Genomic DNA, 25,412 nt, shown 5'->3' with positions numbered 1-25,412 from the left:
AATATGTATGTTAGTCGTAAATCTCTAGTTTAAGCCGTAGAAGTAAGACGTATTATAGCGGTATTATGTAAATGACCACTTGGTCATAAAAATATGTATAACTTAAGTCATTAGTTAAAAGTCTTAGTTTTAAATCACTCGACATTAATCTTAGTTATAAGTCTATCTCTATCTATGAAACTTAGTTATAAACCAAAAGTAATTAAGTCTAAGTGATCAATGCATAAATTAATTTGTTAAGCGCCCTTGAGGTGATTTTCTCACGAAAACGGCGCTATATAAATAATCCTATCATTATTATTAATGCCGCCACCAACTTTACTACCATTTTTTTAAATCAGATTCCAACTAGTTGGTAAATAAATAGGAAATAGGTTCTATGAAGCATTTTATTTGACAAGAAGTTCGTTGCCATAGATAAAGCTACAATAGCATCATGGCGGAACTGGCGGAAAAAGGAGACTCCTCAAAAGAAACTAAACCAAATCATTTAGAAAGACGCAGTAGTAAACAATGGGTGAGATTAAATGTCGGAGGAACTTATTTTTTAACTACAAAAACGACATTGTCTCGAGACCAGAACTCTTTTCTGTCACGGTTAGTTCAAGAGGACAGCGATTTGATTTCTGACAGGGTTAGTATTTTTTGTTTTCATCGAGAATGATTCATGTAATTTGCTTTGTTTTTAAATTATGCTTTTACTATTACCAAAAATGTGTTTTAGGATGAATCCGGAGCCTACCTCATAGACAGAGATCCCACATATTTCTCGCCTGTGTTGAATTACCTCAGGCATGGAAAGTTGGTAGTAAATAACGAAATTGCGGAGGAAGGTGTGTTGGAAGAAGCGGAATTTTACAATATCACGGAGTTGATACGTTTAGTGAAAGAGAGGATATGCATCCGAGACGGAAGGCCCTTACGAGACTCAAAGAAGCATGTCTATAGAGTGTTACAGTGCCACGAAGATGAACTAACCCAAATGGTGTCAACCATGTCGGACGGCTGGAAGTTCGAACAACTCATTAACATAGGTTCTCAGTATAATTATGGGACGGAGGAACACGCCGAATTCCTGTGCGTAGTGAGCCGCGAGTATGGGGCGTCCCTGAATAGCCAGGAAACAGAACCCACTGATCGCGCTAAAGTACTGCAACAAAAGGGTTCCCGAATGTAAACAAAGACTGTGTTCATTTCATTACTGTAAGTCCACAACACTACCTTTATAGACATTGTGTTTAGGTTGTTATAAAGTTTTGCAATGACAAAACATTTAAATTTTTCTCAATACTTACAATTCCAGGTAGTAAACACATTACTTTCTCACTATTTGTTTTGTATTTTACTGCAATCAATAGTTAAGTCCTGTACATCAGACGAAATGTCTAGAAAACTTTCAAAATGAACGTTGTAAAGTGATTGTTTGGTGTTGTAAAATTTACCTATATTTTTTACTGCTACATAAGATTGTTACATTTGTTCAAAAATGTCTTTTATATTTCGTATTTATACAAGATTACTTATTGCGAAAATAAACAAATTAATTTATTGCTCTAAGTTAATTATGTGTGCCCCGTCGCATTCTATGGATAATATTAAAAGCAAATCAAATATTAGTAACTTGTACGGTTCTATGCACAAATCAAAGCCCCACAATTTTCAATGCATAGATTATTAAAAAATATTTTTAATTTATACTGAGATATATTTACTTGTACTGTTAACCAAGATTAACATCACCAAGTTACTATCAGCCTCGATGATGAACATTGTAAAGCTGTCAGGAACATTGTTCACCCTATTGTGCAGCTGGCCAGAATACCAATCCAGTGAAATTGTGACTACCTTGAGGTGAGCTGCAGTGTAGAACTAAGTTTTTACGGTGCGTCCAATGTAAAAAATGTTGATGTTGTAGAACAAGGCTGCCCAACCTTTTTAACAGTTGGGCGAAATTGACGATTTTGAATCACTGGCGGGCCACTGAATACCTGACGGTTCCTATTTCCATGGGGGGGGGGTTGTTAGAGAATTTCTATAAAACATAATTCCCCACGAAAAAAATTCAAAATGAGTGCTCCCCACAAAATATTTGAAATCCATGGGGGGGGTTGTTAGGGAACTTCGCTGAGAAAAAATTCCGCGCACCTTAAAACATCATATGTGATTCCCCACAACAATTTTTCGAATTCCATGGGGGGGGGTGGCTACAGGATTCTATTTCGGACGCAAAAAATATTATATCAAAAACCGGTGTATTTTTGTTTAAAAAGTAAGTTCAACAGGTTAGATTTTAGCCTAAATAGCGATAAATTGCCTTCGTTGGCAACACTGGTGACCGCGCGCAAGCTGCATTGTTTGTTTTACCGCGGGCCCGCGACACTTTTTCAAATTGGCGGGTTTTTTGAAAATGGTTCACGCGGGCCTGGGGTTGGGCAGCCTTGTTGTAGAACCCAGAAGCGTGTCTATTATTTCAAATATAATTTTCAATATTACATTTGGCTTTGAGACATTTACAAAATCTTATCCGTCTTATAGGGGTTAAAAGAAAAAGGAAGAAAATCTACTCGAAAGCAACCAATACTTAACGATTTTGTGCAACCATGAATTCAAAATACAATTTTACAGTTATTGTTATGAAAACAATCTAAATTCCTGTAGTTAAAGATAATAATTTGATTATCTTCCTCAATGTATTTTCTGAGTGTGTTTGAATATTAATTCCTTGTTTATGATATTTCACCCCGCACTGAAGTTTTTAGATGGCATTGACATAATCAACTCCAATTGCACATAATTCATGAAAGTAAACTATAATAAGTGAGAAAACACATAGAAAATATTTTATTTTCACAGTAGTCCCATTTTGAACAAGTTTCTTTTTAAAACTATTAGTTATTACCACTAACGTCAGAATAAACAGACCTGTCTTAAAGCTAAATTTGGTTACCATCTCGGCGACCTGGAGGCAAACACGTAACAACAACATTTTGCAATTATGGTTTCCAGTACATTCAAACTTTAAATATATAAATGGTAAAGACAATAATCACTAATATCGCATTACATTCCACAGATAATCGTTAATTTATTTAATTTTAGGCTTATTCAGTCTAATATGAACAGATTTTAAGACATCAGTGAGTGACACTCATATTATCAATAAGCAGAATGATGCAAAACAAAGTGATATTTAGTGCGGTGAGTAAATTATATGACAATTGCAAAATGGAAAATTATATGCTTTTACAAAATATTCAGTTTTAATAAGTAAAAACTGTCACGGTCACGAGGTCTGTGATTTTTCATTACAGCTAAGGACGGCAATGAAGATTTCATCACTGAAAGGTAGATGATCACCTCACGTTGTTAGTTTGTTCCCCTCACCTTTTACTTCACCTCTGTATATTCCTTTACATATTGTTATTACCACAGACATATGAATATTAATAGACGAGAAGATAATGGCGAGGGGTAAAATCAACTGTTGAAGAACGAAGGGGGTAAAGCCGACTGTGATTCGTCAATAAATCAATCTGACAGTAAATTGGCATCTCGCATTATGATATCACCATTTAGTTCTTAAAAATAAGTCTGCTTTTGAATGAATAGACATTTTTACATGGGAGCGCAAATTACTCGCCACGTTATGAACAAATTTGCTAAGTCCAAATTCGGCAAAAAAAAATCTTCTATTTTCAGAGTCGAATATTTTGTTTCCTTATTGAGTCAAGACACTTTTACGAATGTTCATAATTTACTTACCCCAGTAAACAGCACATCCCTGATTCTTGTGCACGCGGCTTTGTGTGTCGCGTCCATCGCGTGATAGTATATGTTTCTAAAACTGATCCATATTATACGATGTGTATCAGCTTACAACAAATTAAAATAATGCTTACCTTTGGAATGTAATACGACAATTGGGTTTATTCTCTTTTTCACTTCTATTTTTACCAGTTTTCATAGCGCTAGCTATCATTTTGCCGTGTTATTTCGTAAAATGAACGGTTGATGCCTCGACCATAGTTCGCACAAGAATGATGACGTCACGTTTTCTAAATTCATGGGAGGCCCCATACGCGAGCCCAGCCGGCTCCAATGGAACCGGTATGGGGAGTGGGGAATAATACGCTTTTAATCACTTAGGGCAGGTCTACTAATATTCATATGTCTATGGTTATTACCCAGTTTTCAGTATCCTTTTTTCTTAATAATCTTTTCTTATTTTTTTAAATATTTAAGTGACATTGCGAGCTGGAAATAGTTGTGTTGATCTAGAAATTCCAGACGGAAAAGGCAGTGCAAATTTCATATTGCAAAGGCTCACCTTTCGAAACCAATATTTTTTCATCCTTTTCAATTTATGAGTATATTTTCTTGTCTTCATCATAGTTGAAAGAATTCCATTGCTCTAAAGTTATTGTTAGGTTGGGCGGTTTCAACCTCGGTAACATTTGATTGATGATTAGCGTCATTAAGAATTAGAAATGACGGGAACCGTTCAAATTTCAAAATGGTACTAATTGTCGATTTGGTCATCAATATGATCTCCACACATCGTGCTCCTAGTGTTCGAGGCAGATTCCAGCCACCACCAAAAAAACTTGCAGTCAAAAGGGCAAACAAAATCAATTGAGAGTGTAATAATATTTCAGGCCATTGTGGAATTTTTCATAATTTCGTTGTAGTTTTGAATTAAGTTGACGAATATAATTAGTATCTTTGATAACCAAACCAACAGTACCACGTTTGTTAAGTGTCACTTACTCCGAAAACTGTAGAACAAAGAATTTACTTTCGGTACAATAATTCCTTTCGCCTCTTGAAAAATGTTACATTTTGATTTGTGATACTTTTATTCTAGGCCAGCGGTATCAGTACATACAACCCCTTACGAATAAAAGTATTTTAAATTTTACGCGTCTGATAAACACCCATTTACCATACATAAAGTTGTGTAAAATTTAAAGCCCCTTTATTAGTAAGGGGCTAATGTTTATCTTTGCAATAAGTGCATGCATAAATATGTTGTATATTTCAAATAATACTATTGTTGTTACATTAATCTGCCTGATAAAGAAATAATTAATGTACAGTTAGAACTTGACATTGTTTTCCCTTTTGATGTTAAATGAATTGATATTTTAATTTTCCTTGTTAAACTTTTTGCCAATTTACAGCAGCAATACAAAAAAATTAATTAATAGTGAAATTATTATAGTAACTTGATACCTGTATCATACAATAAAGATATTGAAGATTCTCACATAGTCTACGAAATAATTATTATCTAAGTTTTATAGATCATATAAAAAAAATGCTATGAGGATAATAATTTTTATTGTTTAATCGATACCATGTTTTGTTATTGTTATGTTAAAAACAATTAAAAAAAATGAATGTTAAATCCTTTTTTACTTTTTTTTTGCTTAATAAATTATTTATAAATCACAATAATTAGATACATTTATTTGACATCTTTGTGTTAGTTAGTATAATATTATAGAATATTATGTAAAAGTTTTTTTAGGCATTTTTTTGATTTGTAAAAAACAAAAAAATATATTGTTAATTCTATCATTAAATGTATGTAATAATAAAAAATTATTTCATTATTGATTTTTGTATTATTTATGAAAAGTAATGATAGTAATGTTCCCTACCTGAAAATTATTCTAACATCATTTTTATGAGAATCATATGCGGATCAGTTATTCAATTGAACAATGGCTAACCATATTTAGGTCTTGAGCGATGGCTGCTTAAATTTAGGTAGATGATTTTTTCGAATTTATATCAATTCAGTTCGATTTTTGAAAATTTTATGCAACATACAATAATTTTAATGGATAAAAATTCAGCCTGTGTTTGTTTGCACTCGCAAAACTCGAAAGTGGTCGACGGATATCTGTTCTTATTAATTCCAGGAGTGGTTTGAATGTAGAAGAAGTCGAGGACGCTCGAGGAATACTTAACGCAATATCTCTGCACCGGAATGAGATACGGAGTCAAATTAATATTGATGTAATGTATTTTTTTAACAGTAACATTTTTGTATACATGTAGTGAATGGTGGGAGAAGTCGGAGACACCCAAGAAAGACATTAGCAATAGCGACGTGTAGCAGGGTCCACTTGTAGATGATAAACTATGAAATTTAGGTTGATTCATTCGGTTTATATATTTCCATATTAATATTTGGACATATGATTATTTTGAATGAGCGCAGCCGAATCCAAAACCGAATGCTCGGAAATCTCCATCCCTCAAGGCATTTATTTTGTAAATACTCCATCGGCCGAGTGGTTATAGCCATATACATTTAATTTCCCTTTAGGTCCATGAAAGTGAATAGCTTGTTTGAGATTCTGTGGATACGGTTATTAGGTACACATGGATAATATGGAGCTGTGTTTTTTAATTATTGCAACAGTATAGACAACTGATTTGCAGAGGTAGGACTTTAACCCGGCAATGCAGTACCCCAATGACAGCAGAAACACCTGAACGGTGATAATGAGCAAAGTGTTTTATTATTTGCTTTTTCATTACTGCCAGGCTAACTGGGTCTTAGCTTCTTCAAGTCGGTTGGCTGTTGTAGCCTTGTTATAATAATATTTATTTAGTTAACTCTGGTTATTATTAAAAATACTAATTCTTTTTATAATTTCGATTCAGTGAACGCTAAAACTTGGATTTCCTTTATATAAGTGTTATTTTAAAAATTGGAACTGATTTCTGAAAGGATTCAGACAAGCAATAAAAGGTACCAAAATTATTTTATTTTTAATTAATTCTATATTTCAAATGTTTACTTCTTTGGTTTAAATTTTTCACAGATGTCGTAATTATTCATGGTTACTAACGGTTTACATTCAGGTAAATTTCTGATAGTCTCTTTCTAAATGACGATTTTTGTTTTTGCAGCGAAAGTAGTGTATAAGGGATACATAGAAGCAAGACAAGTGTAAGTGTTGGAGTGGGAATCAAAATGATAAACCATTTCCAAGAAAACAATAAACTGTTTTGGAAGGGGGTCAAAAGGTCCCAGAGTGGCCCAGAAAACATGGAAGCATGAAAGTGATAAAATCGAAAGATGGAAAAATGTTGACTAGTGAGGGAGAAATAAAAGAGAGATGGATGAAATATTTTAAAGAAGTTTTCAAAAGCAACCCGAGAGACAGTGATTCCAGCGGCGAATCAGGTAAGAATGGTGAATGTTACCAAAACGACCGGCATAGTCCAGTGGTAACGCATTGGACTGCCATTCCGAAGGTCGCGGGTTCGAACCCGGCGTGCGCAAATAAATTTTATTTGATTGATTTGTGTTATTTCACAATTAATTAATTAAAATAATATATAGTATATTTGCGGCACGTTCCAGAGTGGAAGATACTACCAGTATCGCCCTGGTGTAAGACCACCATTCAGAATTGAAACGTTGCTCCAAATTCTTTGCAAGCCATTAAACTATTATACGTATCTCTAGTAAGAAGTCTAATTGAATATAACTCAGTAGTTTGGTCTCCATCTTATACAATTCACATTAACAACATTGAGCGAATACAAAAAAAATTTCTACGTTTTATAAATTTTAAATTAAATATCCCTGTCGAAGACTTAAAATACAATTTCTTATTAAATACTCTAAAAATACATACATTAGAAGATAGACGTAAAATAAACAATTTAACGTTCTTATTCAAAATACTTAACTCTAAATTCGACTGTTGTGAACTCCTGCAACTTATAAACATACATACACCCACAGTAACAACACGACAAAATACAATATTCTACAGCAGCACACATAAGCGTAACTACATTGCCCACTCTCCGATACAACGACTTCACACCATGGGAAATCATTACTTGGGTGATGTTGACATATTCAATACCAACTTGGCAAGTTTTGTGGATCATTTAAAACATTTATTTCAACAATACTCCTAAACACATCATGTAAACCAACAAATAGCTGTAATTTTCTGTCTTTGTTTCTTGTGTTTGTATTATGTTTGTATCTTTGTTTGTTGTGCTTTTATCAAATGTAATTTTATTCTTATTTTTTATGTTTGAAAGTATTTGTCAAATTAAAATTATACTACCAACCATGTAAAAGCCCTCTGGGCGTTAAATAAATAAATAAATAAATAAATGGCTTTAGCCGTGTTTAGTGACTAGATCTGAATAGCCAGGTACTTCCCCACCTTCCTCTTTCCCTTCCCCACTTACCTTCAGCCTCACAACATCCCCCAATTGGGGATGCCATAGTCTCACTGGCTCCAGACGGGAGCAGTTGGGACTCTTGTGAGGTATTCACTATAAAAATAAATAAAAAACAGTATTGTAGTTTAAATGCTCCTGAATCCTAAAGCAAAGGCGTAGCTATAGCATTCACATTGGCTTGGAAAATTAAGTATTTTGGGACCTTGACTTACCACAACTTATAATTTTTATATCTTGCTAGATCAATCCCGATGACTTGATAATATTGTTGTATTTTCCAGGAATGTAATATAGAAGTGCCATTCTCTTTTTTTCTTACGCAATACTGAGGCGGATGGGGGGGGGGTTGATTTGAACCCCTAAATCCCCCCCTTATGTACGCGCTTGCTGTAAAGGAGATAGCCGAATAATTCTCACATGGTTGTTAAACTTTTTATCCAGCGTTTAAAGGAGGTTTACACGCTATTAGATTGGAAAAGGGCTGTGATTATGCCGTTTTACAAAGGTATGGAATGTGAGAATCACAGGTCTATTAGCCTGCTAAATTCAGTTGGCAAGCTGTATTGTAGGATATTGATAGAAAGGGTAAGAATGGAAAGAAAAGATAAAATATGGGAGGTGCAAGGTGCTTTTATGAGTGGAAGGGGTGCATGGATCAAAATTTCTCATTGTGTATGCTCACGGAGAAGTTTCTGGCAAAAAACTAGAAACTTTTCTATGCCTTTGTAGACCTACAAAAATAATACGACCACCTTGATAGGAAAACGCTACGGAAGATATTTTCCAAGTAGGAACTGAATACGAATCTGATACATGCAACTGCATCTCTGTATGAAGGAAGTGTTGCTTGTATTAGCGTGAACGGTGGTTCTACGGGGTGGTTTGAAACCACAAAAGGTGACTAAGCAAGGCTGCGTAATGTGACCGTAGTTATCAAAACTATACATGGATGCAAGAGTTGTATGATACAAGGATCAGATGGGATTGGGCGCGAAATTGAGTAATCTGAAAGTATATTAACAGTATGGAAGATCTACAGTCTCTCTTGCATAGGTTGAACTAAGTATGTCTGAAGAATCAGTTAATGATGAATGTAAGTAAGTCTAAATTCATGGCGCTTGAAAGAGTGTATATAGAGAGTGGTTTATTGATGGAGAGAACGAAAACAGTGAGCAATTAAGTTGTGAATTATGAATACTTGGAGCAGGTGGATAAGTTGATATATTTACAAGAGATGGAAAGGCTGATAGAGATATTGAGAGTAGGTGCTAATAAAAAATTATCCAGAGATGCGAAGCTAGCAGTTCACAAGCTGGTACCTACCCTGAGGTATGGGATTGAGGCATGGAACTGGCATAGGAAGAACAAAAGTGGACTAAATGCTGTAGAAATGAGACCCCCATGTGTGTTAAAACCATGTATAGTCCTGTGTGCGAAATGTGGAGATTTGCAAAAAATGCAAGGATTATGTAAGCATAGTGAGTAAGATCAAAAAGAGACGCTTAAATAGTTTAGTTATGTAGAGCGAATGAACAAAGAATGGAATATATATGACGTGAATGTGAACGGTAGTGGAAGTCGGGGAAGCCCAATATAGACATGGCACGATCAAGTGAACCAGATATTTGAGTCGTTCCATGTCAAGAATCGAAATAACAGAAGATTGTGAATGAAGCAAAGAGTGTATGCCAAAGTCGAGTTGTTTGGCGGTCTGTCCTCATAGCCAAGCCCTGTGGTAACGGCATAATGGTTAATTAGTTATTTTTGAAAGGCAATAATCCTGAGGAAAATATATTTCTATAAATACTTTTAGCTTCTCTCATTCTTCAATTACAATATTTTGTTTTACGCTCTTAATGGTACACTTTTTTTTTCAAATAATATTATTTACTGTTTTGAAACTCGTGAAAGTTGATAAGTTTTCGTGACTAGCGATGAAACTGGTGCCTACTCCTTTGACTAAAATTATTTTTTTTTATAGCAACTAGCAACACTCTTTACAAATGACTGAATGATAACCATAGATAAAAAATATTAGACATTTCTTGGATGACATTTTATTACTGGGGCACGTTAAGTGAAAATCATAATGCTGAATTAGTGCACATAAATGATTAATTGATAAGTCCTAAATAAAGGAAATCATGGCAGAACTTCTGCTTGATCCGAATATCAGAGGATGGGTGTTTTTACCCATAGTTACGATAACTTTCCTCGTCGGTATTCTTCGGCACTACATTTCTATAATTTTGTCTTCGCAGAAAAAAGTTGAAATTATTCAATTACAGGATAGGTAACTTATATAAATGCTTAAAATAAACACTATTAAGAATCACCTATTACATTATTATGATTTCATTTATATATATTCATTTAAATATATATATTATATATTTAAATTATTTCCCTAGCCAAGTGATGATACGGTCTCGCCTTCTAAGAGAAAATGGAAAATATTTACCCAAGCAATCGTTTTTGATGAGAAGGCATTATTTCAACAATGAAGAGACTGGATATTTCAAAGTTCAAAAGAGGGCCGCTGCATCTCAGGTTATTTTGTCAAAACTATTTTATGCATATTTTAGTTTTTTACAGGTTATGTCAATCTTATAAATATCTAAATGTATATATGTTTTATAACTGATTCGTGGGTAATTAGCGTTTCAAAATCTCCTTTTAATTTTGAGGATGAGTAAAGTTTACTTGGGGACAAAGGTCATGATTTGTGAGATTTTTATGTTTCAAGTACCAATTTGAAATATGATTTTATTTGTTTTCAGTGATAGGTAGAAGAGAGACGGGGAATTGTTGATGGCACTTGTTTTTTTTTTAATACAATAGTTAAGTGTCTTATCGTATATTACATTTTCAGAACCCAATGACGGATCCCAGTTTGATGACAGACATGTTAAAGGGGAATGTGACCAATGTCCTCCCCATGATTGTCATCGGAGGATGGATCAACTGGATGTTCAGTGGCTTCTTGACAAGTAAGTATCCGTTACTCTTAACTCTCAAAATCAAATGTAATCGAAGTACTTATCATTTATAGGTAAATATTAGTAACTAATATAACCTAACAGCACTTTTAATATGCACAGATTAAGAAAATTACACTTCTTTTCGATTTATTTACTACAAGAAACAACTATTTATATCGGGAGGGGGTTTTTTAAAACAGGTTCATAATTTAAGAACTTGACTCCATACTAATTTCCATAATCTGTTCCTATTAAAAAAGGGGGGTGGTTAAGTAAATTCTTACCCACTAATCTACAATACTACATGGCTTCGCCTGAGTTTCGTCCATCATCAGCGATTAACTCCAGTTGAATCTTGGCCGTCATCAAAAAACACCTCCACTTCTGCCCTTCTCCTGCTGTTTCCCTACAGTTTCTTATGTTTAGAATTGCAGTGTTGACCTTCATCAGTCACCGAAGCTTAGGCCTAAAAACATTCTTTCATCCTGCATGTTTATTAAATAGAAGCCTCTTGGGAATTAAATATTAATCTATTAAATCGAAGTCTCTTGAAACCATTCTTACTGTTATTAATAAGGTGACACTCTGTATAGGCGCATTATCAGTGCCGGGCCTGTGCGGGCGCAATTGCAGCAGTTTGCTCCTGGCGCCGAACTGTCAAGGCGCCAAGATGCTGATAATATCTAACCCCTAACACATCGACCGTGAGATTACTTTTCATTAAAATGGCGCTACACAAAAATACAAATCATTCAATTATCATTGATTACAGTGATCACCTGCCTAAGCGTCTACTGATTTTGAAAAGGGGTCCCACAATCATGCCAGCCCTGCTCATTGTGCCATGTATCTCCCATGTTTTTATTCCGTTGTAGTAATAAATTCATATGGTTTGTAATCGGGTATTTGGCTATTACTCCCGGTTCCACAAAGTGTCCTCCACAAATATCTAAGCCGTATTCCCATCAAAACGGGACAATGGTACACATTATTTATTTTACATTTATGAATTATGATTACAGCCAAGGTTCCATTCCCGCTGACTCTGCGCTTCAAGCCCATGTTGCAGCGAGGGGTGGAGTTGTCCTACCTAGACGCTGCGTGGGTGTCCTCGGCCTCCTGGTACTTCCTGAACGTGTTTGGCCTGCGTAGCATCTACACCCTCGTCCTGGGAGAAAACAATGGTTTGTATATCTTTAACTTATGGCACTACACTCCAGAATGGATTTGCCTAAAATGCAAATGTTTTCTATTGGCTCCAGTTCCTAGCCATTTACTTCCTGACCAATCTGCTCAAAACCTTTTCCATGTTCCATACTCGGTCCACTTCTTGTTCGGTCTGCCTCTGGGTCTCAATTCAATTTATTTATTAATTTTAAAAACATTAGAAAAACTTCATTTCAATGCATTTTTAAATAAGGAAAATTCTTACATCAACATAGACAGTGGGTATATCAAGTATATTAGTAATAACAGAGCTTGCCATTTAAAGGCAGCTTCAATAATGCCAAAAATGGCGATATAGGAACTGATTCTGTTCAACAGCAAGATTGCTCTCCCCGTGAGGACATGACCATTGGCAAGTTAGTCCTGCAGGCCGGGAGATAGAACAGTCTACGCTGTCGGCGACGGAGATAACCATCAGGAACAGAGTAATGAATGATAACAGAGTTTTCAAACCATCCACGAATCGGTCTGAAGAAATGTGTAGCAATGTGTACATCCCTCCTGACCTGTAGATGGTTCATTCCGAACATACCCAAAAGAAAGTCAGTAGGATAGAGCCATAAATGTAATTTATTTGAAATAAATTACACACATGCTTTATAATTAAGTAACTACTTACAAATCTTATGATTTCAGAGGAAATTTTGGTTTTGTTTTATTAAATGAGGGAAATTTAGAATCATACTCTTTTGGACACGACGTCTACTATTCACAGAACTACTGGTTTGTTTATAGCCAAATTGCAGTTACTTTCCGAACTGCCGTCTTATAAGTGTATATGCAAAAGTGTTTAATTTAAAATAACCCTGATATAACAAACCCTCTGCAAACTCTCAAACACACCAAAACCAGTTTCACAAAGAAAAATAACCTGTGCCTATTGTTATACATTCAATTAGCTCAGTATTAAATGTGATGCTACCTATCAATTGACCATAATGATAATTTCAGCGGCGGACCAGTCTAAGCACATGCACGAGCAGATGTCGGGCGCTGCCATGGCCATGCCCCCGGACCCGAAGGCTGCCTTCAAGGCGGAGTGGGAAGCCCTGGAGATAGCGGAGCACAGCTGGGCGCTGGCCTGGACGGAGGGGGAGCTGCTGCCCGCCCTCAAGGCCACCCAGAGCCCTCCCGACGAGACCATGCAATTCCCAATCGCGGCCCCCATGTAGCATTACATTCCCAGAGATGTTCTACACAGAAGTAACTGGTGCATTGGACGCTGAACAAACTGTTTTATTTAACTTTTGGCCACTTTTTTTGCATTTCATCATTATTCAATTCATCTAACTCTTAGATGTGATCTTTTTGTGGAAATATTTTCTTAACAATGCATATTATATTATATTCAATAATATATATGTGATATGAATCGTGGAGTTGCAAAAACCACTGTAAATTACCGCTCGTTTTAATACATTCCCTAAATCTGTGCATACATTAAAAGTAAATAAAATATCAATACATATATTTCGCTTAAGTTGGGATCCTACGTGATCTATTTCATAGAATCTAAGAAATATATCAGTGAAAACAGGCTTTTCTATGGAATTTGGACTTCAACTTTCGTTCTATAAATTGATCATATATTCTCATAGAATAGATCCGGTGAGAAAGCAGCATGAAGATTTTTATAGATATTACAAGCTGAGGCGTACTCGATATTGCTCAACTTTTCTCTACTTTCTTACCTTACCTTCCGGAAGAAATTCTCTAAATGATGTTTAGAAGAACTAAGAGCACAAACAGACAGCTGCAGATAGCGACTTTATTTTAGTATAATAGAGATTCGGCATAAAATGTTAATTTCTTTTATATTCAAGGTGTTCCAAACAGTTTTTCAATAGCGGGTTTTGCAATTCCGCTGGTTTTCCACATTTGTACCAAAACACCCAAAAAACAAAAGTTCATTATTAGTAATAATTGTCTATGATCAAAAAATTCTGCAGATTTACAGTTTTTATTTAACAGTGAAATAAAATGGTATACATAGTGTCAGAAAAGCTATAAATTCAACAGCAAAAGAATGTATCTTAATAAATAAATCAGACATTTTTCTTTCACGGAAGACAGAAAATAAGTGTTATAATATTAGCGTTGCTTTAGTGTGGTTGTTTATTTGTAATTTCTCAGAGATTTTGCACAGCACTATTGCAATGTTTATTTGTTGATAATAAAATATTAAAACATTTTTCTTTGTTTCTGTTAAGTTGTGTTGGGTGATGTTTTAGTTAATTTAAGTACATAGTAGTTAATACATCTCATACGTTATAAATGTCATTCAATTGTACTGAATCCTTTAGCATTTGGTAATGTTAGAAAAAAATTAGTATTTTTTTCTTTCACAATGCATAACTCTTAAACTAAACAAATTATTAAACTTATTTAGAAAATTTTTCACAATTATTCTTGTTGATACAAATCTTGAAAACATTCCCTGTTCTCAATATTTTGTTCCATTTGTGTTTCATGAATTTGGTGTTGCCGCTCCTTTAAAATTAACAATATGGTTTGAAGCATCAATTTTTATTAGATTTAATAAAATATTTATTTATCACTTTAATATTGGATTTTATTATTTTCCTATGACGAGTGATCCATTCATAGCAGGATGCTTTAATGGGACTGGGACACGGTCAAGCGGCTTGATCGCAAGCACGTAGTTTTTTGTCTATTGTTGTCTATTATTGTCTATGCTTAGCGGCTTGACAGCCCGCATCAAGCCTCTCCGTCAAGCATGGCCACGCCTTCCTGTGATTTCGTGGTGGTCTATGTATATGTACTTCTATGCCTTCCTGTCATTTCGTGACTCGCGGCAAAATGGAATCTGTCAAAGACAAAGCGTTCTTGGCTCTTACGTTAGCTTTATGTTTGAATAAAATAATAAAAAGAAACGAATTTGGTGTCAAGAATGGTACAAGTTAAGGTACCGCTTTACCCATGAGCATTTGCAAAGTGTATTACAGGCTACAGCTATTTTTTGTATGAATATCTTGTGCGGTATTCATACAAAAAATATGTTTTCTCCATTGAAAATTCAGAAAATGATTTATTTTACAGTTTGATTATTAATGACCTTGAAAACCGCTGTCATAATTATTAAAAAATACTAAAATACTTCCAGAATTTTTAAATTAGATGGATTTCTACAAATTGAACACAAAAACAATAACTAAGTACCTATTTTATAACAATTTTATTCAATTTATATCATTGTTTATGATACGTGATATTTATTTGTCTATTGTCGTTTGTCTATTCCCACAAAAATATAAATTCGCATCAAGCCTCGCCGCAAGCACGTAGAATTGCGCAATGCTTGCAAGCCAGCTTCGGTACACGGTCAAAATGCTTGACACAAAGTGCCATAGACAATAAACTACGTGCTTGCGATCAAGCCGCTTGACCGTGTCCCAGTCCCTTAAGGACAGATGGTTTCACTGAATTAGAACAATTCTTCAAATTTCAAAGCTGATTTTCAAGTTCTGTGAAAGTACTATTCAAGTTCTGTTTTTGATTCAGTTTAGTGAAACAACTGGCCAATAATCATATAATAACAGAACTTGAATAGAACCTTCTCAGAACTTGAAAATCAGCCTTGAAGTTTGATAAATTGTTCAAATTCTATGAAACAGCCCGTCCTTAGTGTATTTCAAATGTTGCCATTCTTCTTTTTACTGAAAGTGTACATGATTTAACCTCTGCCAATCGTTGTGATTGGCTACAAAGAGAAGCCAGTAGCTTTTTAGCATCAAAATATGCCAATGATTACTAATGAACACACAAGACCATAAACAAACCACAATGTACAAGACTATCAGCAAAGAGTTAAATTATAATCGCAAGTTTATATTTCAAACCACATTTTATTTAGAAATATAACAAATAGTAGTAGCAATACTAGTTAAAATTTTGTTTGTTACACTGTAAAGTAAAAAACCAATATAGAAAGTATTGATAGTAATAATTAACAGCTTTCTGAAATGGTCAGATCATTGTAGACATTACATTTATTATGTTCTGTCACCGAAATACTGATTTTGAATTTTCAAATCTGTACAATTATTATTATTCTCTCTGACAAATTGGTAAACCAACACACATAAATAAAATAATTATACATTTTTAGCTTTTGTTTTGTATAATACAATATTTCACATATGGTAACATTATTATTGACAATATTTGGCTCTTCTTATTGACAATTTACCAACTTAATTAAATGCTTGCCAAATAATAACTGTACATAATAACGTACGATTGGTAGGACACTAAACTTGGCTAGCAATCAGACGGGTTGAGTTCAATTATCACCGCGGGTAACCGCCTTGCTCTCTTTTCAACACAAGTAGCTTAAAAAGATCTCCTTTAAAAAAAAAAAACAGAATATCCAGAGAATGCCAATTATTTTCCAATTTCGTAGCAATGGCAGATTGAAACTTATAGTAATAATCATATAGGAACAACGGGAGCATTATAATTAACAGAGTATCCTGATAATATTATTTTTTATTAGGTTAATTATCATCATTACAAAATAGTATGGGTTGTAAAGTATGCGCCGCTGTTGAGTTGCGATTGAAAACTGGTTATTATTTCTTGACGACCTGGATGACGTCCTCATCCTGCATGACGTGTCCTGCGCCGACCCTCTGCGGGGAGTACTTGGTGGAAGTGCCCCAAACCAGGGCGTACTTAAAGGCTGCTGCTAGCGTACGATGGATGGAATGGCAAACATGCTCCACGCTTACACCCTGAAAGTGTTAAAAATAAAAATGTAAACGAGATATGAGACGCTCATCATAGGTGTTGACGGAACTGACATGATGGGGTGACCCAGGACTAGTTGGGAGGCCTCAGCTTTAGGTGGCTGTACAGTGACAAACACTGCAGTCCTATGCGCATCGAATTATATACAGGGAAACAGTAGGAGTAGAGGCGGCCAGGCGGATTGTGGCGCTGGTGTTTCTGTATGCATTATAACAAACTAAACTTTCTGGTATATGAAAGACATACCGTTGATAACTCCAGTGTAATTTCTCCCTATTTCTCATAAACGACACATGTAACAGAAAAAAAAGGTTACAGCTGAGTTCTCAGGACTCAATTTACACAATACGTAATTAAAAACTAACCTTTCTCAAAATAAGTCCATCTTCGAAATCTGGTGGTGCACCGGGCTTCTTTGTGTAAACCCTGATGAGGGAAAGATACTCCCACAGAGTTTCCAAGAGGAAATCTAAGTTTAACTTCATGTTACAGCTGAAACATAAATTATACATATGACTTCTCTTTTATAATCTACTTAGAAGCTAAATGATAATGGGCCAAGACAATGCCAAATTCCTTAGTATATAGATATTGAATACCATTCAGAATCGAAATGTTGCTTAATGTTGTTGCATTAGCAGTGTTTAGTGACCAGATATGAAGAGACAGGTACTTCCCAACCTTTCTCTTTCCTTTCTCTTTCCTTTCTCTTTCCCATCTCTTTCCCCTCCCCGTTTCCTGCAGCATCACAACATACCCCGAATGCCACATAAACATATCGGTTTCGGGAGTTTGAACTGTCAGTTCACGACTCGGGTAGTAAATACAAAAAATGTAGACATCATGAAAATGTGTTGTTTCATTGTTTCTCAAACTCGGCATTGGTAAAGCTGTACGGCACCCTTTCTTTTCTCCCTCATTTAGTCAGGCCTCTTCAAGACCAGTATTAACATATTCCCAATCGACACACCTTCATTAACCTGCCTCATAAATGCCGCCCGACCCGGTCGTGAATTGGTTGCCCTAGTTGTATACAGAACTTGTGAGTCGTCACATAAAAAAACCTAGGTTTAACAAAGTTATTAGTATTTTACGTACCTCACAACTACACTGTTGGGCTGCCTGGCAATTCTGTCCACCTCTTCAATGGAGATTTGATCAATCTTATTGTAGACGTACATACACGGTAGATATACACGGTTAGCGGAAATTACGTCAATCAGTTCATCGGCATTGCAATCCTCTCGGAACAGAACCTATTAAAAAACAATCCATATTATTATCCATGTTTTGCATTGATTTTGAATGCTTATAAAGTACCTACTCAATACAGTTTTTTTAATGGCAACACTGTCAGTTATAAAAATAATATATTTATTTTATTTTATTTCATTCAAAATATTATTAAATTATCGAAGGAAGCAAACACTTTGTGGCTTGACATTATTACACAAATGAAAGAATATCTTTGTTTTAAACCACTTTATTACATTTATATACGTCGACCGGTTTCGGTTGAACTCAACCTTCATCAGGACAGTACAAATATAAAAGTTTATATTTGTACTGTCCTGATGAAGGTTGAGTTCAACCGAAACCGGTCGACGTATATAAATGTAATAAAGTGGTTTAAAACAAAGATATTCTTTCATTTATGTGAAATATTATTGAATCTTTATGTATTAAACAAAAGGATAGTGTAATAATATGTATGACATACCTCAGCATTGAATATCTTATACTCGTGAAGGATCATTTGAACCATTTTTTCATCTATTTTAGTGAGAGGAAGAGTCGAGTTGAAAGACAAACCTCCTCCTTTTTTGATCTGAAAAACACAAACATATGTATTATATTAATTTCGGTTGTCGGTGCATGCATGAGTGCTGTGAAATATTCCTACGTATTCCTGCATAATGCGTAAAATTATTCAAGTTCAACAAACTTTTAATGTAAAAAATTGATGCCTGTACTGCTGTGGTAACTAAAACGCAACGTCTCCCTCGAAAATCTCAAGGAAGACACCGTTTGTTAGTTACCAAGGCAGTATAAAAATCATATCAGACAAGCGATAAAGTAGGTACCAACATTATTTTATTAATTAAAAATTCCTTATTTGAAAAGTGTATGTAATTCTTTTGTTTAACTGTTTAATGTTGAAATACTCTGTCGATATAATGTGGTTTTTTAAAAGTAACAATTTGATATACAGTAATGATTGGTAGAAATAGTTGGGGACTTCCGAGGAAGACCTAAAGCATTATTTCTGCACTGGAATGAGATACGGAGTTGAATTAAAGTCAATATAATTGAGTTTTTTAACAGTAACAATGTGTATTTTATGATACTACACGAGGTGAATGGTATAAAAAGTCAGAGACGCCCGTGGAAGACACGAATCAAATAATTAATTGTAGTAAAATGAGGCGTACGTGAATGAATGAAGAAAGGGGTATAAGGATAATGTATGACGTGTAAGTGAACGGTTGAGGAAGTCGAGGATGGCTGAGAAAGATATGACAAGATCAAATGAATCAAATGCTTTTGTTCCATCAAATGAATCAAATGCTTTTGTTCCGTTAAATATGGCATATGTGATGAAAGAAGAAACCCTGTAAGGAGAATGTGTGACGTGGAAGTGAATGGTAGAAGAATTAGAGGACACCCGAGGAAGACATGGCACGATCATGGCATGGCAAGATCAAACACTTCTAAACTCCTTCTATACTTTATAATAATATTATTTCAACCTTTAAAATGTACACAGTCTTCAAGTACACTAGAATTCAAAACCTCGTACTCCAAACCATTCATAACCCATAAGCAGTATGGAATAAAAATGATATTATGAAGCACATAACATTAAAATTGAATATTTTAAAACCTTAAAGTAAATATTGGGTTTCCGTTTATTTAATCTTATTCCAACACTTTCGAGTTCTCTTTCTAGCAGTTCTCTGTGTACGTAAGGCTTGGTGGCGTCCAGCATCATGAGAACCAAGTCTGCCGTTCTCGCCACAGCAATAACCTGGAAATAAACAAAATTAACAAAATCAGAGTGATTTTTGGTGCTAAAAATAATAACACCATTTTGAAATCAAAAATCTGCAGTATCGCTGGAAATGAAAAGGCCGATTCATTGACGAAAGATGCCATTGTTCTTGTAAGTTGTATAATTTTTTGAAACCACACCGACATTTTTATTTAATTGAAAGATAACATGATTTCCACATTGCAGAATTATTGGGATGAATCTAGTAAAACAAAAGAGTAATCATTTTTCCAAAATACATCTGGTTTTCTAGACCCTGAACAAATTTTCTTACATTTGCCGCATGCAGATAAGGCATTGCTGTCACAATGTTCGCCTGACCAAATATACATGTTAACACATTTCGGCCGGGTATTTTTTGCACTGGAGCTAACCTGACTCCGGGCGAAAATAAAGGTCCTGCGCAAATTTCTTTAACCCTAGAAGCCTTATCTATGCCTACGAGGCGTACACACAATCTTAAATTCTATTTCTCTTTCTAACCGTTGAAGTTAGCGCCTCGTGCTTTTTAACCAACCCAGTGGCCGACGGGAGCTCGCCAATGGTACCTGTATCACTAAGGTAAGTCCAGCCATTTTTGAGTTTTTGAGGTATAGCACGCCTGCGAGACGTATTTTTAGGCTTTGTGTAACTTTTAACTAAGATTATTTGTTTTACTTTCGTTAATTTTTCGTCCATTTTATGTTTATTTTGGCATTGTTTCAGATACCAACATGTCACGGTCTAATATATTTAACAGTCACGATATTTTGAAAACCTTAGACCAAGAAGATAGTCTTTCTCTGGGAGAATCAGCTTCTGAAGACGAGGACAGCCAGTTTGGACGACATTCAAAGCAAAGATGGGAATAACTATGTAACTGAAGAGGCTTTCCCTTTACAAGAAGCTGCTACCACTGAAGAAGCCGACTCAAAATTTCTAAAGCTCACCTAGCATCTGATTCTGCTTATGCTTCGAAATCTGCCAACTCAGGGCGAATTTATCGTGTTCCTGAAAATACTCTTTGCGGTAAGAATGGACGCGGGATTTTTGGTCAACGAATAAGGGTCAATCTCACAGAACTTCAGCTATGAATAAAGTCTGCACCTCTCGAGGATCAGCTTAAATTACAAATTAAATCTAATGGGCACTATTCGATCAAATAAGCGGGAAATGCACGAAAAATTTAAGAACTCGAGATCTCGACCTGTTGGCAGTTCTATGTTTTGTTTTGATAGCTCTCTGACACTTCTATCGTACAAGCCAAAACCTGCAAATATGGTTTACCTTTTACATTGTTGTGATGAGAATGCAATAATTAATAATTCAAGTGGCAAACCAGACATGATTCATTTCTAGAACCAAACAAAAGGAGGAGTAGATTAATTTGATCAAATCTGCGCCTCAATGTCGTGCAGCCGCAAAACTAATAGATGGTCAATGGCTATTTTCTATGGCATCTTAAACATGACTTTTGTCAATTCTGATGTAATTTATGGCCACAACATGATCAAATAAACTCTCAAACAAAAGAGAATTCATTGAACAACTCAGCACAGATTCGGTCAAGCCTTGGATCCAGACTTGAAGCTCCGACTTAAAAATATAAGCCAAATTCTCGCAAAACCTACTGATTCAGGTAATAAACTTTATGCAGGAGAACCAGAGCCCAAAACTAAACGTAAATACTGCGCTTTTTGCTGCTAAAAAAAGAGAATATCAAAATTAGTGTGCTGTAAGTGCAAAAAGTCAGTATTTTCTGAGCACAAATTTGATGTCTATGTAGATTGTTCTAAAATGATAGCTAGTAATTAAAAGCATGATTACTTTTAATGTTTGCTCTAAGAATAAGAAATTAATCTTAAAAAAATATATGATTATTTAGAAAAAACATATGTTCGAGTTGATTTTTAAGAAGATGATTTTTTTTCTTTGAATATAAGCATAATGTTTTGATTCGTTGTAATAAATACCTGTAATAGTAGTTTTTATTGGTAAAACTGTGTTTTGTTATTAGTTTACATACCAACCTTAACTTTCCATTGAAAAATAGGGCACAAGTAGGTATATTTTAGCCTACTGGCTGGAATTTTCATGTGTACGCCTCTGAGACGTATGTTAAGGCTTTATGTACCTATAAAATAGATTAGGCTTCTAGGGTTAATTTGTTTTAAATTGCTATATCTTCAAAAAAATATTTTAATAAAAATTTCCATGTAGTAACTCAGCATACCAAAGCTATAAAAGTACATAATGAAAATCGAATATTATTTGAAATGCAACTCAATTAACCTTGTAAAATGTTTTTACGGTCCGCCTATCGGTATTTGCTCATACTTATATTGCTTTCTTTAAATACGCCCGACATCTCTCGCTCGCTTGCACATAGGAGTTGAGTGGGTGCGGAACAGAGAAAGAGATTCGAATTTGGTTTCACGGTCATAAAAACCCTCATTTCAGGAATTGAATTATTTTAGTAACAAATAATATACCATCCTTTTGTTGAAATACCGATGTAAACGAAAGGCACGAAAATAAATATAAAAAATAGACTTGCATTACGATTCCATAATTATTTACATATAGTTGGGACCTTTACAAAGAGATTGGTATATAATATTCATGTAAAAACATTGAATAATTCCATCTTCTTAGGTAAGTACTTTCACAAAGTTTTTAGGAGATTCCTTCAAGAGTACAAACAATAAGACAATAAAAATAGTTGATGGTTGGCATACCTGTCTTCCTCTACCTTTGCCTTGAGAAGCACCTTCAATGATTCCAGGCAAATCAAGCAACTGGATATTAGCCCCTTTATACTCAATGACACCGGGAATGCAAGTCAAGGTTGTGAATTCATAACTGGCAGCCTCCGATTCTGTGTGAGTCAGAGTTGACAGAAGAGTAGACTAAAATTTAAAAAAAAATTATATATAAATATGTAAGAATGTTGGTGCAGTTAACTTAATTACAGTTTGGCAATAAAATGTTTAAAAAAAAACTTCCATTACTATGGCAACACCAAGCTACTCACTTTATCTTTGAAATTTATTCTTCACATTCAAATTTCTTCAACATTCAAAGTTCATTATGGCGATGCACTACGTCGTGTAGTATTTTAAATTGAGCCGCTATCAATAACAACCCTTACGTAGATGGCGATAAGGTTTAAATTCCCGCTTAACACCATCCGCCTGTTTTGATTTATGCAAGAAAAAAACATGGCAAAAAAGTGCCTTTTATTTTATTTTGTTGATGTTCAGGCATAAGTATGTAATTTTTTTCGATCATTTTATAAATAACTTAATTTGCCACATTATTCAATAAAATCATAACCGAAAATGGGTTCGTAAATAGGAGATTTTAAACTTTAAAGCAGTTTTCATAGGCCTTTACATTATTTTTTTCTGGGCTTATAAAAAGACTTATCTAAAAAATACTCGATTATTTCAAAGGCCAAGATGTATTCTACTCGCAGTATTTAATTAAAGCATCTGAAACATTTCTAGTCGACCAAATTTTCAAACCAAAAACACCTGATTTTGAATTACTACGTATGGCATCGCCTTAACTTTAAAACAAGGGAAAACAAAATACATGTTCGAAAAGAGTATTTACTTTGTGGCTTGCCATAATTTCAAAATAAACAATTAAATTTGTTAAACCACTTCAATTATAATAAATTTATTTAAAACAAATTTATTTTTCAACACCTTAAATCGATTTTTTAACATCTAACTTTGATCAGTGAATTATATTTTGTTTTTTTATAATAAAGTGATTTAAAACAAAATGTATGTGTTCATTTTGTAAACATCTTAACTCGATTTTTTTTTACATTTGTAACTTTGATCAGTGAATTAGATTTTCTTTTATTTTAATTTAACATCTGATAAATAGCCATTTTCATGCATAAATTTCAATAAAAAAGCATAAATATAAAACTGTCTTGTAGAATCATCTCCTTTCGGAAAGTACCACTAATTTCAGAACATCGTTTGGTTAAAATAAAATAAAAGCCTTGGACCGTGTGCTTTTCCAAACTTACTTACTTTCATTTTCCATTGATCTTTGTGTTGCCTTTTAAAACCTAGTAAACAATCGCATTTGGGGAATGTTGTGGGGCAAGGAAGCAGGGTAGAGGAAAACGAAGGGTAAGAGATATGTTGGAAAGTCATCACCAGGTTTATTGTAGCTAATTTGAACGTATGTATATTGTGCAGGAGTGTACCAAGAATAAAACTTAAACAAAAGATGTTGTTACCTTTCCCACGGAAGGAAACCCAATGAGGGCGACTCTTGCATCGCCAGACTTCAACACATCAAACCCTTCACCCTTTTCGCTTTTTTTAGAAGGTTCCAATAGCTGCGAGCGATATTTAGCAAGCTTAGCTTTTAAGAGACCAAGATGGTATTCGGTAGCTAAAAAATAAACAAATTTGATTACCATAATGCACAAATTGGAATGCAATATCATGACGTGTTGGAGTTGTTTAAAAGCAATTATCACAACTTTGATGGGAATAAATTACAAATAGACATCAAATAAGTATCAGTAATACTGTAAAATATGAAACAAATTAAGAACCGTCGGAAAGATGTTAGTCTCATTTTTTTATAACCTAGTTACCTTTATTCTTCTGTGTACGCGCTATCTCCTTTTCAATTTCGGATATTTTCTCTAGAATACCCATGTTTACAAATTGCTACTGTAATAGTTATCACTGATATCTGTCACCGCATCCAAAATTAATACTTTCAACAATACCCAAACCACACCGCACCACCGGAGAAAGACGTAAACGTCAGATTGTCAAATTTTAGGCAGCCATTTTTATTTGTAAAAAATTAGTATAAAAGTAGCGAAATAATATTGACATTTAGCGAAATTTAAACAAACACCTACATGATTTTTTTCATTCATTCGTATTTTTAATTTTATGACGAAATTATAAATTCAATGGGGTATGTGCTCACTATCTCGAGAGACTTTATTTTTACCATTATGTAGGATAGATTGGCGATGGGCACAAGCAATGGTATGCTCAAAGTTTTTATTTCCCTATATTTCGGAATAGGTTTGTATTAGGTATACCACTATATAATATATAACACTTATCCGAATTCCTATAATTACTGCTTACCAGACAATACAGCACTCTCGACCTTCTGTT

At 34.5% G+C, this 25,412-nt stretch overlaps 3 protein-coding genes across 3 annotated transcripts; 2 read left to right on the top strand and 1 right to left on the bottom strand.

Moving 5' to 3' along the window:
- Positions 1-433: 433 nt before the first annotated feature.
- inc (BTB/POZ domain-containing protein inc) lies at positions 434-3,422 on the top strand. The gene is made up of 2 exons (XM_089637801.1): positions 434-634; positions 725-3,422. Exons 1-2 carry the CDS (start codon positions 437-439, stop codon positions 1,175-1,177), a joined length of 651 nt encoding a protein of 216 aa, XP_089493927.1. The 5' UTR covers positions 434-436; the 3' UTR covers positions 1,178-3,422.
- Positions 3,423-10,261: 6,839 nt separating this feature from the next.
- EMC3 (ER membrane protein complex subunit 3) lies at positions 10,262-15,000 on the top strand. The gene is made up of 5 exons (XM_089638255.1): positions 10,262-10,522; positions 10,641-10,779; positions 11,102-11,219; positions 12,233-12,394; positions 13,389-15,000. The coding sequence occupies exons 1-5, from the start codon at positions 10,374-10,376 to the stop codon at positions 13,607-13,609; spliced, it is 789 nt and encodes a 262-aa protein (XP_089494381.1). The 5' UTR covers positions 10,262-10,373; the 3' UTR covers positions 13,610-15,000.
- Positions 15,001-16,928: 1,928 nt separating this feature from the next.
- LOC149419366 (developmentally-regulated GTP-binding protein 2) lies at positions 16,929-25,062 on the bottom strand. The gene is made up of 8 exons (XM_089638253.1): positions 24,869-25,062; positions 24,503-24,660; positions 22,977-23,147; positions 20,092-20,235; positions 18,928-19,035; positions 18,306-18,463; positions 17,573-17,699; positions 16,929-17,191 (listed from the first exon to the last, which is right to left on the bottom strand). The coding sequence occupies exons 1-8, from the start codon at positions 24,930-24,932 to the stop codon at positions 17,030-17,032; spliced, it is 1,092 nt and encodes a 363-aa protein (XP_089494379.1). The 5' UTR covers positions 24,933-25,062; the 3' UTR covers positions 16,929-17,029.
- Between the last annotated feature and the right edge of the window lie 350 nt (positions 25,063-25,412).

Source organism: Hesperophylax consimilis, chromosome 12 (genome assembly GCF_061612785.1).
Source record: "Hesperophylax consimilis isolate HC1 chromosome 12, BYU_Hcon_1.0, whole genome shotgun sequence".
Classification (NCBI taxonomy): Eukaryota; Metazoa; Arthropoda; class Insecta; order Trichoptera; family Limnephilidae; genus Hesperophylax; species Hesperophylax consimilis.
This window is presented reverse-complemented; position numbering and strand designations above follow the sequence as displayed.